General features: G+C 39.1%; 2 protein-coding genes across 8 annotated transcripts; one reads left to right on the top strand and one right to left on the bottom strand.

Moving 5' to 3' along the window:
- Positions 1-573: 573 nt before the first annotated feature.
- On the top strand, positions 574-6,861 carry LOC115579667 (aryl hydrocarbon receptor nuclear translocator-like protein 1). The gene is given in 11 exon segments (XM_075488169.1): positions 574-639; positions 2,953-3,129; positions 3,131-3,214; positions 4,101-4,193; positions 4,336-4,456; positions 4,500-4,637; positions 4,757-5,003; positions 5,313-5,419; positions 5,664-5,805; positions 6,128-6,224; positions 6,428-6,861. Coding segments are annotated over 10 exon segments (1,179 nt in total). The 3' UTR covers positions 6,132-6,224; positions 6,428-6,861.
- Positions 6,862-7,273: 412 nt separating this feature from the next.
- On the bottom strand, positions 7,274-14,715 carry btbd10b (BTB (POZ) domain containing 10b). 7 transcript variants are annotated; one of them, XM_030415168.1, is made up of 9 exons: positions 14,455-14,715; positions 13,877-14,028; positions 11,991-12,187; positions 11,280-11,595; positions 11,021-11,123; positions 9,973-10,093; positions 9,489-9,686; positions 9,277-9,387; positions 7,274-8,335 (listed from the first exon to the last, which is right to left on the bottom strand). In XM_030415168.1, the coding sequence occupies exons 2-9, from the start codon at positions 13,975-13,977 to the stop codon at positions 8,004-8,006; spliced, it is 1,479 nt and encodes a 492-aa protein (XP_030271028.1). In that variant the 5' UTR covers positions 13,978-14,028; positions 14,455-14,715; the 3' UTR covers positions 7,274-8,003. The 7 variants fall into 7 exon arrangements, with proteins under 7 accessions (XP_030271028.1, XP_030271030.1, XP_030271029.1 ...); XM_030415170.1 differs by having other exon boundaries at positions 11,991-12,184; XM_030415169.1 differs by having other exon boundaries at positions 14,533-14,715.
- Between the last annotated feature and the right edge of the window lie 1,382 nt (positions 14,716-16,097).

The raw sequence follows: 16,097 nt of genomic DNA, 5'->3' as shown, positions 1-16,097 counted from the left end.
TTCCCTTGGGTCACACATTGTAGTGAGTAATTACAATATTCTGAGGTGTTATGTGTAGAAATCGCAACACAATTGTTGTGAAGTTCACCCAAAAATGAAAATTCGGTCAGTAGTGACAGTTTTGTCATCTACAGCTGTGAAGCTTTGGATGATCTTAAGAAGACTTTATTGATTTTATTCGCAACAGAGGTGTGTGACAGGTGCTCATGCGTAAGATGTTGATTCTCCAATAACATTTTGAGGAATTTAGGATAACATTTTCAGCTTTCAAGCTGGTGGAACTGCAAAATTCGCCAACCTGAATCACTAACCTCAAAAGGTGAACTTATTTGTATACATATCATATCTTCTGCAGAGTAATGTGTGTTATTATATGTTGCCACCTTAGATCTTGATAGATACCAAAACAGACACTATTTCCATTGCACCATTATACAAGGGAATATCATCTGATTAATCATTCATCCAATAACTACCAAGCTATTAGAATGTTAATTGTGAAGTTTTGTTTTTGGTGATATATCATTTTATGATCAATGATTTCATTGACACATCTTAAACCTGTTAGATGAGATGAATGTACAGCTCGTCAGTGTGGAGATGTTTCGTCTGTTTATTGTGCTCTACTGCCAGCGTGTGGTAGGAAGAGGTGATGATCCAAAAGTCTCTGCTGGCGAGACATTCTCTTTTCCTAAGGATACATAACAATATTTAGAAAGCTTTAAACTGTGTTTGGAAGACAACTGATTGTTTTATAACTGCGATTATAAGGCTGCTGAATATGTTACCTTTTCTCTCTTATTGTCCTGACAATGAAAATAATCAACTTGTAGGTTTACCAATACTACTGGTGCTACGAACAGATGTTAATAATCACGTTGACAGCCAGATCATCGTGGTCTGTTAGGCGGTGGCATCAAAGTCTGTCTCTTTTTTGTCGAGACCCCCCCCCCCCATTTAAGGCCATTTAAGAAGCATTTTACCTTGAGTGAAATGAAAGTAGAGGGAGATTGCTCATTTTTCTAACACATTTCATCAAATCAATCCAATCTGAATGCCCTGTCTTGTGTCTATTATCCAAAGAATGAGTGGGTGCTTCCCTCAACAGTGGGTGTACAGGGTTTATCAGCCCCGGCTAACTATTCAGTTAAATCGCACGCAAGGCCCTTATTACTTTTTTCACGCATTTACATTCTGGTTCTACGAATGATGTTAATTTGTAGGGTTAACAACAGCTTCCATGGAGGTTTGACAGCTTTTTCCAATAACTCTATCAGTTTCATTTCCCCCAGAAACCTACTGTATGTTGTGTTGTTCTCTGCTCCATTTTGTTCTGTATTTGCTCGTGTTTTCTTGCTTTTGCATTGGATAGACTCGACGGATCTCTTAAAAAGACTTTCATGTGACAAAACCCAGAGATGCTGTTATACAACAGTAACAGTTAAAAACAAAGCCAATAACAATGTTGAAAAGGGATTATGATGTTTAGTAATATGAGGATGTTGTGCTGGAAACTGGAGGGACAAAATGATGCTTTAATCCCCGGTGGGAACAAAAAGCTCATATGACTGACTCTGATAATGTGAAAACAGGTGTGCAATTACTCCTCTTGCCATCTGTTCTCTCTCTGTTCAACCTGTTTTGTCTTAAGGCTCAATCTCTCTTTTTTTGGATACCACTTTGATAAATCTTAAATTGTGTTTATGAAACATTTTTTCAAAAGCGCAAATGTTCATCCTCAAGGGAAAGAAAATGTTTCTAATTGACAAATCAAATGTAGACCTTTTGCATAACCAACGAGGATTCTTTTCACATCAGTTACATCAGATCCTGTTCATTATCAGGTCAGTCTTTTATTCAAAAAAAGGTACACTGTAAGGCATCAGTTTGGTAGGGATGCACGATCTACGTAGGTCTGATGAATTTATCAGTAAGACTCTCATTAACAACCCAACAACATCTTTTTTCGGAACAGAAAACAGATTATTGAAAGTTTGATAACTTCCCTCCCTCACTGCTATAGAACCTGTTTGCTAAAATTCCTATAAGCAAAGACAGGAGATGTTAGTCACACCCCCATGTGTGTTACATCAACAGAGAGCCAACAGGACTGAGATAGATCACATAAATGGTGCTTGATTTGCTGTAGAGGTCTCGCACTCACGTCCACCACAGAGGACAAAAATACATTGATGCTGCAACTCCCTTAAATCTGTCCATGCTGCTCTAAATTTTAAATCTAATAGTTTTAACTGCGTTTAATGTAACAATATCCCATGAAGTCATCTTCAAATGGACAAGAGGAAGTTTCAGCTAAGATGAGCAGGTTCACATCCTCACGATCAACAAACCTGCTCAGCATCTCCACCAAGACCTTCTCTCTCAGAAGAAAAGGAATCTACTATATGTAAGTCATATGTAAGAACATTGCTTACGACCAGATCAGCCATTTATCTAGTTAGACATCATACTATGTTCAGTGCACTTGTTTAGTCAATTGTAATAATGTATTCTTATGAAGTTTTAGTCATAAAGTTTGGTACTAAACTATCAGCACTTTATCATTTTGTTTTGTGTGTCATGTGGAAAACGATCATTTACTGTTTTTTGGAATTTGTAAAATGTGAGTTAATCATTTTTATCATAATTATTTGCTAGCATTTATTTGTCAAGAGGTGGGAGAGAGACAAAAAAAGTGCAGAGGGATTTTCTTTCTTGTGGCAACAAAAGGAACGGGGAAATACAGTTAAATACAGTATGTCATGCGTGAAGGCCAGAATGATTTATGGCCTGTACAGCTCCTCATACTCTATCAATATTTCAACAGGGTTGGTGACAACCATCAAGGCTGCAATAAGAAGGCCAGGTGACCACAGCTGCCTTTGTTCTCATATGAACCCTGACAGCATGGAGGCAACAGTCTAAACGATCTCCTTCCTGTTTGTGTTACAGGAGGAGTCACAGTCAGAGAAGAGACGCAGGGACAAGAGGAACAGCTTTATAGATGAGCTGGCATCATTATTGCCTACGTGTAAGAGTAAATCACGCAAACTGAACAAACTCTCCGTCCTGCGTATGGCTGTCCAACATAAACATCCATTTAAACAGCTGATTAACTTTTTGTCTCTGAGGTTCTGCTGTCAACTATTACACAGAAGTTAATCCCAAACCTGTGTTCTTTTCAGACGAGGAGCTAAAACATATGATACAGAGGGTAGGTTGACCATTGTGGATAAAGAACGCAAAAATTTATCTATTGTAGTTGTTAATTTTACATCAAACATGTTTACAGCAATAAACAATTCATGCAACTCAAGTTGTACATAAAGCAGCTAGATGCTGTTTTGTATTACACAATGTATTGCAGATTCTTGTAAGTTTCTGGTGGGATGTTTGAGTACGATATATATTATCTCAGTATTGCATTTATCACAAATATCTGCCATGTACAGTTATTTAGATAAGAAGTGTGGTAACCTCATGATGCTTTATTGTCCAAGTAGTGCTGCTAGTGTTTGACGCTGTCCCCAAGTGGCTATAAATCAATGAATGGAAGTTTTAGGTATTTTATTAAAATTATTTTATTAAAAATAAATAATATTATATATATAATAAATAATATTATAAATACTATTATATATATAATATATAAAAATATATTATTTGGGGGGATTATAATTAGAAAACAAGGATCATGAGACTTGATGTGGATGTTCTGAGAACATCACGGTCTGGCTCTGCTTCAAATGACTGAACTCATATGCTGTTATTCTGCTCCAACACCTCTCAGATCTGAGGATCGAATGTTGTCAACAGTAATACAGTTCAGATTTAAAACACAGGGGATGATGCTTGTATGGTTGTAGTCTTTAAGCTATTGAACCAAACTCCCCCCTCAGTTTTAGATCAGCTGAATCAGTGCCTCAATTCAAAAGCTTTAGGATTGAGGGTTAGGCTGTATTCACACTACAGTTCCAATCTTATTTTGTGCTATGGATCAGCTCTGACTTGAGAGGTTTTCCAATTTTGTCATTTAGACGTTAAAATATGTTAGCCTTGAGCTGTCCAGTCTTCTGTCTCACCTCCTCTGTCGTCCACAGGCAGCTGATGGCTTCCTGTTTGTTGTTGACTGTCATCAAGGGAAAATACTGTTTGTTTCTGAATCGGTGTTCAAGATCCTGAACTACAGCCATGTAGGTGCTGTTCAGTATTTCTGTTATGTTTTAAAAAAAACTGAAATCTTTTTTCATTGTGCCAATCATTTGAATTCACTTTGGTGTGCACTGAACTGTGTAATGTCAGTCCTCCTTTTAAAGTCCGTCTGTCTGTCCTCAGAATGACCTGATTGGACAGAGTCTCTTTGATTACCTGCATCCTAAAGACATTAGCGTGGTGAAGGAGCAACTGTCCACAGCGGTTACCCGCACACAAGAAAGAATCATCGATGCAAAAAGTAATCAACAATAACTAAATATAACCATAAATACTTTTCTCCCGACACACATCTCTCTCTTCAGATATCAGCCCAAGTTGTGTAAGACCGTGTTCTGGCGTCAGAAGCTCATTTTTCTGCAGGATGAAATACAACAAAAATATGGAAGATGAGGATTTTTTGTCCAGCTGTTCAAAAATAAATGGTAGCATCCATTATTTAAACAATATGCTGTGTTTAGCAGAATGGTCAAAGTCTGATGCTCACACAGTAGTATTACTTATCATTTCAGATTACACCTGACCACTTTTCCTTTATTCACAGCTGATTGTAAGGCCTTCTGCACCATTCGCAGCACTGAATACTAAACAAGACGGTCTGCCGCTGCAGTGGATCTGTATGAAATTGATAACCTGGACAATGATGGATGTAACTTCAGCTGTCTGGTGGCTGTCGGTCGGTTGCATCCACGTGCTGTTTCTCAGCAGGTGCCGAATCACATCAAGCGCAAGCCCATAGAGTTTGTTTCACGTCATGCTATTGACGGAATGTTTGGTTTTGTGGATCACAGGTCAGTTCTTTTACCACAACACCTGTTTTTACAACAGCACATTTAGAATAAACTTGAATTTGTTCATGTACATAATGTACATAACATATCTTAGCAATCAGTTTTCAGATTGTAATTTCTTGATCAATAAAGTGTCTCTACAAAGAGCAACAGCTGTTGGTTACTCTGAGGGCATACTGCCCCCTATATTTTAAGAGCCACCTTGGAATTCTGGACATATTTTCCAGATTGCAAATTTAATTAGCACTTAAATAAACTGAAGACAAAATTCCAAGTGAACATGTGTTTTGTTTTTTTTTTCTTTATAAGGACCGCCGCCATTTTGGCTTATTTACCTCAAGAGCTGCTGGGAACCTCATTTTACGAATACTTTCATGAAGACGATATTGCTCATTTATCAGAATGTCACAGGAAAGGTAAGGTATGCTTCTAACAGAAGGGATGACGCCACACCTGATTAACTGTTCTTGCAAATATCTACAGTATGGCTATAGGACTCTGCTTTCCATGTACGGTGATTACACTGATAAATGTGCTGTGACATTACAGTTTCTGTAGCAGAATGAAGCAATGTGTGAAAATAGCGCCGTAATTCATCTCACCTGTGGACAGTTCATCCATTACCTGTCCTTGTCCCTCTCTGCTGCTGTTTGCTTTAAGTGCTACAGACGAGAGAGAAGATCAATACCAACTGCTACAAGTTCAAAATGAAAGACGGCTCATTCATCACGGTGAGAAGCGGTTTCAAGAACCCTTGGACCAAAGAGGTGGAGTGTATTGTCTCTACCGGCACTGTGGTCACGTAAGAAAAACGTTTCCTTTTTAGCTGAAAAAATGACGTCATGTTTTATAATCCTGTTGTATGATATCTGTCCTTATTATGAAGCATTAGATTGCCACCCAGGCTTACCACATAGAGCTATTGTTTTATGTGTTGTTGCATTGTATACTCTCTGTTGAGATATTCCATAGTACTCCAGTTGACACACCTGAGAGCAGTTATCAGCTGTCCACTGCACTGATGCCAGGAGTGACAAAGCCCTTTCCTGTGGGCATTTGTGTTTATTCTGAACCAACAAAGCAAAGCAGCAGGTAATAGAGGTTACAGCCTCTTCTTGTCACAGATGAAGGGAGGACGGGTGTCCTAACAGAGGCTGGAACAAGGACAGGCGCTGGGAGGACTGGGCAGATGATTGCAGAGGAACTGTTGGATATCCAGAGGTATATCTATCTCTCGGCTAATGTTGACATTCGTTTTTGTTTGTCTTCTTAGTTCCATTCAACGTGTAATGATTCATACGAGAAAGGTAGAAAATTGAACACACTCCCCCTCAAGATGAGCATATGAAATGAAAAATAGAGAAACCAAATATTGCAGATTATTTACTTTCATAATCAACTCCTTGTTTGTTTACCGGTGAAAGGATGGACATGTCCACTGTGATCTCAGAGGGCCAGCCGGTGTTGGAGGAGATGTCTCATCTGACGCGAGGAGAAAATGGACGAAGAGAAGAAAAAGAGGCAACTGGTGTGATCATCTCTTGAGTGGCCTACATATCTGCCACCGAACATATTACTGAGAAGGCTGGTTACTATGACCACACTAATACACTGTTTCTAGATACCATTTGTGTTACTTCAGAACAAAGGTTTATTCTCTTTGCCATAAGAAGAGTTAAAAGAACCTTTCAGGGAGTTAAAACAAAATAAGAGAAATGTCAAAAGTTCTGTCTTTGTGTGAATAACCTCTGTTAGTTTACCTGTGCAGTAATTAAGATGTAGCCAGTCATTATTTGTCCGATAAGGCTATAATAGTGTGAGGACATCAATCTCTCTGATTAAAACAAGAATCAAAGGATTTGCTTTTGGCATTTAATCTGTCTTTGGTTTTTGCTTCTGCACCTACTGGATAAAGCACATAATCTGTACTTAATGTTAGAGCCAAGATGTATTAATTTTCAAATTGCTTTACTTTTCATTTAATCCAAATCTAAACCAGATCATGTCCATAGATAAAAGTTCTTTTTGGGTTTGATTCTGGTATTCCCTTGGTGCCAAATGCACACCAGCAGCACATTGTCTCGTTGACTTCTATCCACTGGGAAAAAGAAAATATGCAAGACTGTGATCTATTCTGGTTAAGACTTCCCTCTTGAGCACAAAGCACTGTTCACTCACTTCCTTTCTTATTCATAACACGTGGCTTCGCTCCTGTCACAGGCTAGTCACCAGGCATCACCAATCAAGGATCAAATAAACAAACAAACATGTTGTTTTGATGTCTTTATTCGATGATTTGAGGTTTTATTTTTAAACAACAATTTCAAGCTTTGCACAAAAAGATTCTGATCACAACAGCCTGTGCTCTGCTTAATATCTTGCGGGAGGAGCATAACATCACATATTAGATCCAGCCAATGACTACATACCCAATTACAAGATTCAAAGACATCTGAGAGAAGTTCTGACACTAGGCGGTGATGACTGATTTACTCCATGATCATAAAGTCAGATTTTCTCCATTTTCTTGTCTCCTTCCCCCCAAAGCACATTTAGTAGTTAGGCCACCCGAGAGAATCAAAAATCAAACTAATGAGTGAAATAAAACCTGCAAGAAAACAATGACACCACAAGTGCTCAGCCAAACCCATCAAATTAAGGTACAATAACATTGCAAATAATAATGTTCATAATGATAACAATAATAATAATAATAATAATTATAAGTGTTTTACTGATCCCCCCCAAACAGAAAAATAAATTCCTTTGGTCAAGTAAAAAACAAAATCGAAATAATAGTGAACACTTCTTTTCACCAGTCTTATGTCCTTCATTTTCATTCTCTACAGTCAACCAGGTTCTTGAGGCTCTAAGGCTGCAAAGGAGGTGTCAAGGCAATATGGTTATGGTGCCCCTGGCGCTCCATGCTGCAGCATGCTGGGAGGAGGACTAGGGGAGGCGGAGAGAGGCAGAGGCATTGAAAAGAGGACTTGTGTGTCCTCAGACAGCAGGTGAAGGTGCATCAGGGTCAGGCTCATTGGAGTAGTTGTTGCTGTAGTGATTCCCACTGGGTGGGTGATTAGGCAGGATGTCCAGTTCATCCACTTGGGGGCCAGGGTGCATCACCACCAGCTGGTCCTGGGGGATGTCAGCTGCTGCCGCCGCCAGGTTGGTAATGGACTTTGACTTAACACACTGGAAGTCCACATGCCGACTTTTACCCTCTTCTTTTTCCCAGGACATGCGGATGAAGGGCCTCTGGACGTAGTTGTAAATGACCTCTGGACGACCTCCTGGTCGTTTTTTGACTTTCTCTTTATATGTAGGATAGCCTATGAAGGAACAGTGTAGACAAGTCATTTACATAGTTTGTTACGGAGTCTTGTTCACTTGAATACAAAAACACTAGAATCATGGGACAAGAGCTGATTAACCAGTAGGAGAAGTGCTCAATATACTAAAGACAGTTCAGTGCTTAGAGAAAGTTCTGATATTTTCACTGTGACAATAGTTGGGTTGTAAATCTCGATTTATTTTGATCTGATTGGTAACTCCAAATCAAAGAAAATGAAATCCCTTTTTATCAGTTCACTTGTAATGTCCACCTGTTAACCGATCAGCAGAAACATATTACATTGAATAAGGAAAGATTAAAGCATTATCTTTAGGCATTTTTATCCAATATAACACACTCACACTTGGGGGAATAACTATGCCTTAAATATTGCAATACATGAAACCGAAATGTCTAAACATTTTCTGTATTTACAAACTTGATATAGTTGTGTCTACTTCTGTCCATTACGACTAGCATCTTTAAGTAGCATACTCGGCCCAATCAACCGTGAAACAGGATTTTTTTTTTTTATTCAACACAACATCGTTAATGTGGATGTTTGACTCCTCCTGTATCACTTTCATCCATTTGGGGTCAGACTCTAAATAACTGATGCTTTTTTTAAAGCATTTTAACATTTTTCCTACAATACACAATTTGCAACAGCCATATTTGTCTTTAATGCATCTTTCCTTTGCCTTTATACTGGATGACAGTTGTCTCATGAAAGCCTTGCTGCCCAAAATAAACACTACTTTCAATGTAGTATTCTGCAGTGCTATTAATGAAACCACTGGATTGATTTCTGAGTCAGAGGTTTTCGTTTCAGCATCTCAATCTGTGACTTGTCTGAATAATAAGCATTTCACTAGAAGCTCACTCATCTGACAGGACAGATTAAAACACCTATATTTATCATTAGAGGGTTCAACTTACCTTCAATGCCCAGTCTTATTTTCTTTAATCCTCTCTCCTTTAAGACTGATTTGGCAACATCTCGGTTCTCAATATACTTGAAAAATCTGTACAGTTTTGTGCTGTAGATGACTGCAAAGAGAACAAACCAAAACGGCATTTATTAATCACATATCTGTCTTTTGTGTATGTGCAGACCTGTGTGTCTCTAATCTGTACTAGTGTGTACTCACTCTGCGAATACTCTTCTCCCATCTGTGGTGGATATTCTTCATCCCAGTCAACCACATCATCATCAGTAAGGACTACAATGTGACATTCCCTCTCCCCGCTCTGGGCACTGGCCACCATCAAAGGCAGAACCATTTCCTCCAGGTAAAACTCAAATTGTCGCCGAGCTCCGTCATTGGACAGCTCGTGCATCAGGGCACCTGAGAGGAAAGGAAATTGAGATGGTCAGCTCGAAGATGTGAACCTCTTTAAACTGTCAACCACGAGTTGAAACTTGTGCAAAGCCTTAGAGTACATTAATAAATATTTAAACCAATAATATAATAGATTCATGATTATGTGCTTTCTTTTCTGCTTGCCATGTTTTGTTTTCTGTTAAGTTATAGAGGCTGAAAGTAACAAGGCAGTTTTTTGTCCGAGCTGACTCAAACTGCCACTGTTAATGGATAACACTATGTGCGTCAGCGCCCCAGAGGTCATACTCACTGAGGTCTCTGCATTTGATGGTGCTGTAGTCGAAGGAGATGCATAGATAGTCACACGCCTCCCGCAACTCAGGGATAGAGATTCCATCAGGACAGCGGATTATCCCAGATTTGTAGTAATCCTGTCAATTACACAGAAATCACATAGAAGGTAGTCATTTCAAACATTGTGCTAATCCATTGAGTCATAACATTAAGAAATACTTAAAAAAATTAAGTGTCCAGACTTAACAAGGGCTTAAAGTTATTAACGAAAGATCATAAAATCCAACTATGTAACAGTATCTTTTTTCAGTATCACATTTTGCCATCTAATGGAAGACAGAGTTCAGCAGGTGAGACTTGTTACAAAACACATTAATTACTCAATCTGTCAAACAGTTACAAGGCGATTGTCAGAAGGCCACGGGTAACATGCAGTCAGCCAGGAAATAAGACACAAGTTTTAAGACTGTTACTATGTAGTATCAGGGCTCCAGGCCAACTATTTTGGTTGCACACGCTCCCAAAAACCTGTCAAAGGATAAACATTTTCACTGGATGCTCCAGTGCACCTGACGGGTCTGATCAAACATTGTGTTCTCAGGTCTCGCTCTCTCTGGAGAATACACTATGTTTGAAAATAATAAAATTACTACTCTGCCAAACCACCATATTTTAAAGCCAGCTCTAGAGTTGGTAGTTTTAAGACTAAGTTTAACCTTTTTACCAATAAATGTTTTTTATAATTAGCCAATAACAATTGAGGTTGATTATTTAAGTCTGTCAAGCACTTTACACATCAGTACATCTACAATCAGTAGTCAGTCTCTTAGATGTCCATAGCTGAATGTCATGCAGGCAACACAAAACAGCCCTGCTATGAATCCCTTCTTTATGAAGGTTATAATGCTCATCTTTTGTAGACACCTCCAAAGAGAGGTGATGCTTAATGTATAGATTTTTTGGTGGCTTTAAAGTAGTTTGTGCTGCTATTGAATTGTATTGTTATACTGTAAAATTTGTCTAATTTGTAGTCTACCATCATCAATATAAAAAGAGAAACTGACCAGAATTGCTCGAAAAACCGTTGAGCTAATGCCCTCAGCCACCTCGTACTCCCCCTTCTCGTTGGGCCGTGTGAAATTATGTTCTCTTCCAGATCCAAACATTCTGAAATAAAGAAGTTTTGGTTTAATCTTTGAAAGAGAGACAATGAAAATCCAACATTTATACATTTCTATGCACGGTCATTTGATGTATAGGTTACTGATTATTGCAATACTTTAAGTTGATGTGGCTATAATCAGAAAAGGCAAATAATAGTACCTGCCCAACATTGTGTTGGGTTGTGCAGTGAAGATGGAAGGATCAACTACGAAGCGTGTGTTGTCAACAATCAAAGTGACTCTTTCTGAAGTCCGAATGTTTCGGTTCCCGACGGTGGCACTCGCTCCTCCCTCCTTGGGATTCTCATAGACAAAAACCATTTCTCCAACTCCCAAGCTTTTGAATGTGCCTTCAGTGCTGGACAGGCTGCTGTTGCGGCTGCTCACCACCCCGCTGCTGCTGGAGCCACTCGGAGAAACTCTCTGAGGTCGAGGACTACTAGGCCTCGATGATGAGCCACCATCTCGTTCACGGTCTACAGACAGACAGGCAGTACGACATCCCATCAGAGAAAAGTAACGACTGATTGATTGACATTTTCTTTGGTGTTCATGTGAAGCATTATTGAGCATCTTGCTACCATCTTTGGCATCCATTTGATCTATGGTGATCTAAAACAGCCAGACTAGAAAAGGCCCCACTCATAACATGTCTTACATCCAGACGAGCAAACTACTTAGCTTGGCTTAAACACTAACAGGTGGATTAGTGCTGACTTGCTCCATTTACAGTCTAAAACAGCAGAGACATAAACCATGTCTGAAATTTAAGTTGATAAATGCAGTCAGCTGTTCTCAACAGTAGCTGCCAAGAGCTGTGGACCTTACATGACATCCATATAAGCCCTCTATTCTTTCCATGCACACTCACCACTGTTGTGCTGGCGGGTCGGTGAGGTGACGTTGCGAATGCAGGGGGTGAGCTGGCCTTCTCTCTCGTGTGAGGAGTCCCTGGAGCGATCGCTGGAGCGGCGGCGGTCACGTGAGCGTTCACAGCCTCCACTGGCACCATGCAGGCTCATCTTCCTCTGTTCAGCCTCCACTCGAGATGCTCGGGCCTGGCTGCTGCTTTACAAGACAAAAGCATACTTAACCTTCATCTCTCTTTCTAAGGGCCACTAAGATATTTTTATTCCATTGCTAAGAAGTTATAACACACTGGCACATACATTCCAGGTGGACAGACTCCAGAGCTGTACAGATGTTGTACACACAATCTCAGAGCGCTTGTTAACCATGTTAACATCATTGTGCAATTGTTAACAGAATCAAGTTATAAAAACAAAAACAAAACACATCTACAAAAACAAGATATCACTTACATCACTAGCCACAACATTAAGGGAAGTATTAACCCTATTAAATTACTTGTTCACACAAAACATATAAAGGGAACATTCACTTCAACAAGCTTACATATGAGGCCTTACACATAACAACCAGACCTGCCACATTCCGTAAATAGAACACACACACACACGCACACATTTAGAATGCAGCACAATCACACTGCCACCCCCTTTGATGTTTAAGCTAACGAAAATCCAAACCAGAAATGCCTGAGCCTTTAAAACACTTCTTATGTGATCACATCAAACCTTGTAAGCAGTTACAGAGGTACACCTTAACTCAGGCGTAGAAAGATTGCAAATGTGCCAGAAGACATAGGACAGTCAACTTCGCAACTCTCCATTTAATATTTGTCTCTGGCAGGTCAAATCTGCTTACCAACAGAAAACATCAGCTTACACCTTAATAATTACAAGAAAGGGAGAAAGGGTAGAGGTGATAGGCACAGCTAACACGTGAGGTAACCAGGTAACATGTGATCAGACCCCCCCCCCCGGTTCAGACCAAACAGACAAGTCTTAGCTCCTCCTGCCTTTTTTAGTCTATTATACTGTTTGAGTCGAAGACGCTGAGACATGATGTACTTTTCAAAAACTACATTTCCATGTTGGAAACTAATGTCGTCATTAGTTGCACAGATATTATGACATATCATAAATCATAGTTTTGAAATATACTACCTGAAAAGTGTACTTAAGAGTAATGTTTGAGTAAATGGTATTTTATTCCATCACTAGTTGTTAAAACATTTTTTTGTTCTTACTGCAAATAAATATAGGTCACAAGTATTGTTTTTGAGTTTCCTTGTTTTCCAATAATTAGTATCAGCCATGATAATTCCATATTGGTCATAAATGCATAAAAAAAAAAATACCCAAGTGTGGATGTCTGTTTTGGGACAATCCAACATTTTAATTCAGTGTTACACTAAAGCAGTCATGCCAATTGGTCTGTGACATTACCAATAATGTCCTCCTACAGCCAGTGGTATTTCAGGAGGTACGAACTTTTGACCATTAATTTGACAAATTAATTTTGTGTCACTGTGTATCTTGATTTATTCCTAAATTATACTATTTGTTGCTTTGAAATTATCTTTACAAACATGTTTAAGTGTACAGTAAAGGTACGTCTTTTCATCTAATATAAGACAGAACCCATACGCAGCATACAGACTGTGATGAACAGATGTTTTGGATACATTCTAACCTAGCTGAAACAGCTTTGAACAATACCTAACAATTTCGACTTTTATGTCTTATTGTCTCATATAATAATTCCAAGATTTAAAAAACTAATGCGTGACTAATCTATAATCCAGCATCAGTACTGTTTTGACAGTGAGTGACACTAAATTGCTGCTATGGATCTTTCCCATGATGTCTGACAGATCTTCAGCTGGCTCACCTCGAATGCTTGCAGAGTTTGCGAGGTCGGCTTGTTGCTTTTCGTTCCCAGTTTTCGGTGTCACTGGAGTTACTGTCATATGACTGCAGACTCGCTGCCATCACCCGTACAGAGGGGAGTCCGGTCTGGATCTTTCACCGTTCATAATCTGGCTAATGGCGAAATCAACAAGTCAGTTCGATCTAGCACCTAAGTTAGCACACCGCGGGCTAACTGCTATCAGCTAACGTTACCAAAATAGTTTGTCAGGGACTTTAACGTTAAGTGTGCTGTCGACTTGTATGTTAACGACGATGGATGGCCGCGGTTATCATGGTCATTGAATATCTGATGATAACAGAACAATGTCTTGTCAATGTTGCTCTCAGACTGACTCAGCCTGCGATTATGTTAGCTAGCATCCCGTGTTAGCATACCTAGCTAGCTAACATTAGCTGGCGTTGCTAGCGGTACGATATAACACTATTATTATAATATTCTGAGACAGCTGTTTGGCAAATTAAATTTTCCCAACAGTCCTGACATGAAAGCCGTCATATTCTAGGCAAATATAGCAAAATATAAAATGAAATAGCTACCCAGTTAGCTACGTTTTCCGCTGTAGTGTAATCCAAATAGCTCAGCAGCTAACCAGCATCTCCTTTCAAAACACTCACCCTGCTGACGTCCAACGTGACAACCGTTAGTGGCTTGACGTGCTGACGCAGACACGAAGATGGAAATTAAATCTTTTGCCAAATTTGCTAATTTCGTTAGCTTTGTCCACAGAATGGATTTAATTTAAAAATGAAAATCTTTTGAATGAAGCTGACCTGTTTTTAACAGCTGGTGAAACCAGTTTAACTTTTTCCTAAAAAGGAAATCGAGACTTGAGCGACCCTGGCAGGTCTCGCGATATTTGGCTATATGCTTTTTGTAAGGCTACAAAAGCTGCTGAAGCGGAAAGTCTTCATAATCTCTAGTGGTTTTATATTCCTAGTGGAAAACAGCAGTTGCAAGGAAAAATTAGGTTTGCTTTGCTTTTAATCTGAGAAAATGTTGAAATCTGAAAATAAATCAAGCAGCATCTTCCCATAATGTTTCTCTTGCTTTTTAACACCTGTCTTTTCTATGGTCTGAGATATAAAGATACAGATATTTCTTTACAAAAATTATAAAGACTTTGAAGAGGGATTTCAAAAACCATGCAAAAAAGCCACTAATATGGAGTAATAGATATTGTGAGTCCAGTAATAGGCTTGTTGGACCAATATCAGTTATTGAAAGACCTGGTGAATGGCCGGGGGATCTTGCAGATGAACCAGGCCAAGCCCTTAAAGACATCCCTGGGTGACCAGAGCAGCTCACAAACGACAGGGCGTCGGGGGACAGAAGAGGACAGACCTTTCTAGATATCCAGGAAGGCATACTGCTAAGCAGTGATAGGCTTAACAGAAGGTGGTGAGGAAATATTTCCGCAAACATTTACATAATTGCATTATATTTGATGTTGAGAGCACCATAACTACATGATGTGCTACATCCCCTTTGCATAGAAAATATGGCATTAGGTTTTCTAATTATAGTAACCCTGTCTAAACTATATAAGAATGCCACCAAATAAGTTTATGGACAATTGTAAGACGGGGAGGAATAAATCAATAGAGCCAGCTTCTGTAACGTCAGCTAAGAGTTTTTTAAAGAGAGTCAGAGTGGTGAGAGAAAGCTCTGCTAATATCTAATATCGTTGTCTTTATTTTAAGGAAGGCAAGAAAGCCTGTCGTATAAGGTAGGAACACGCAAATTAATTTACTGGGTTAAAAAGGTTCTCTATGTATTGTGGTGAGATGGGAAAAAGTCCTAAAGCTCTCAATATGGCCCTGAGTGTTAGAAGTTCAATGTGAGCTAAAACCAAAATAACAGATCAGCATCAGACATTTGATTGTTGTACGGGGAAAAGTCGGAATTAATTAAATCAATTTCAACTATTGCATCATTAGACCCTGGATGTTTTATCAGATATTTTCTTAGAGATACAGATTATGTAAATGGGAAGAAATGCTCTAGATTACATTCTGCGACATCACGATCGTTTGGATTTATTTACTCAGGAATGTTGTGATATGCTGAAATGACGCAAGTTGCTAATATGTTATTCAATTTAAGATAATGAATATCATGCACAATTTCTCGACTCAATAAACATCTCACTTTTACTTTTTTCGGCTCATGAAGGGTCACA

The sequence above is a fragment of the Sparus aurata genome, chromosome 4, assembly GCF_900880675.1.
Source record: "Sparus aurata chromosome 4, fSpaAur1.1, whole genome shotgun sequence".
Classification (NCBI taxonomy): domain Eukaryota; kingdom Metazoa; phylum Chordata; class Actinopteri; order Spariformes; family Sparidae; genus Sparus; species Sparus aurata.
The sequence above is the reverse complement of the archived record's forward strand: the minus strand, read 5'-3'. Positions and strand labels throughout refer to the sequence as shown.

Excerpts from the sequence above, each read along its gene's own strand:
- btbd10b (XM_030415168.1), bottom strand. The coding sequence starts at position 13,977 with ATGGCAGCGAGTCTGCAGTCATATGACAGTAACTCCAGTGACACCGAA. Across the intron at positions 10,094-11,020 it reads CGGTTTTTCGAGCAATTCTG|GATTACTACAAATCTGGGAT; the intron begins GTCAGTTTCTCT and ends TGTAATTGACAG. Across the intron at positions 8,336-9,276 it reads AATAAGACTGGGCATTGAAG|GCTATCCTACATATAAAGAG; the intron begins GTAAGTTGAACC and ends GTTCCTTCATAG.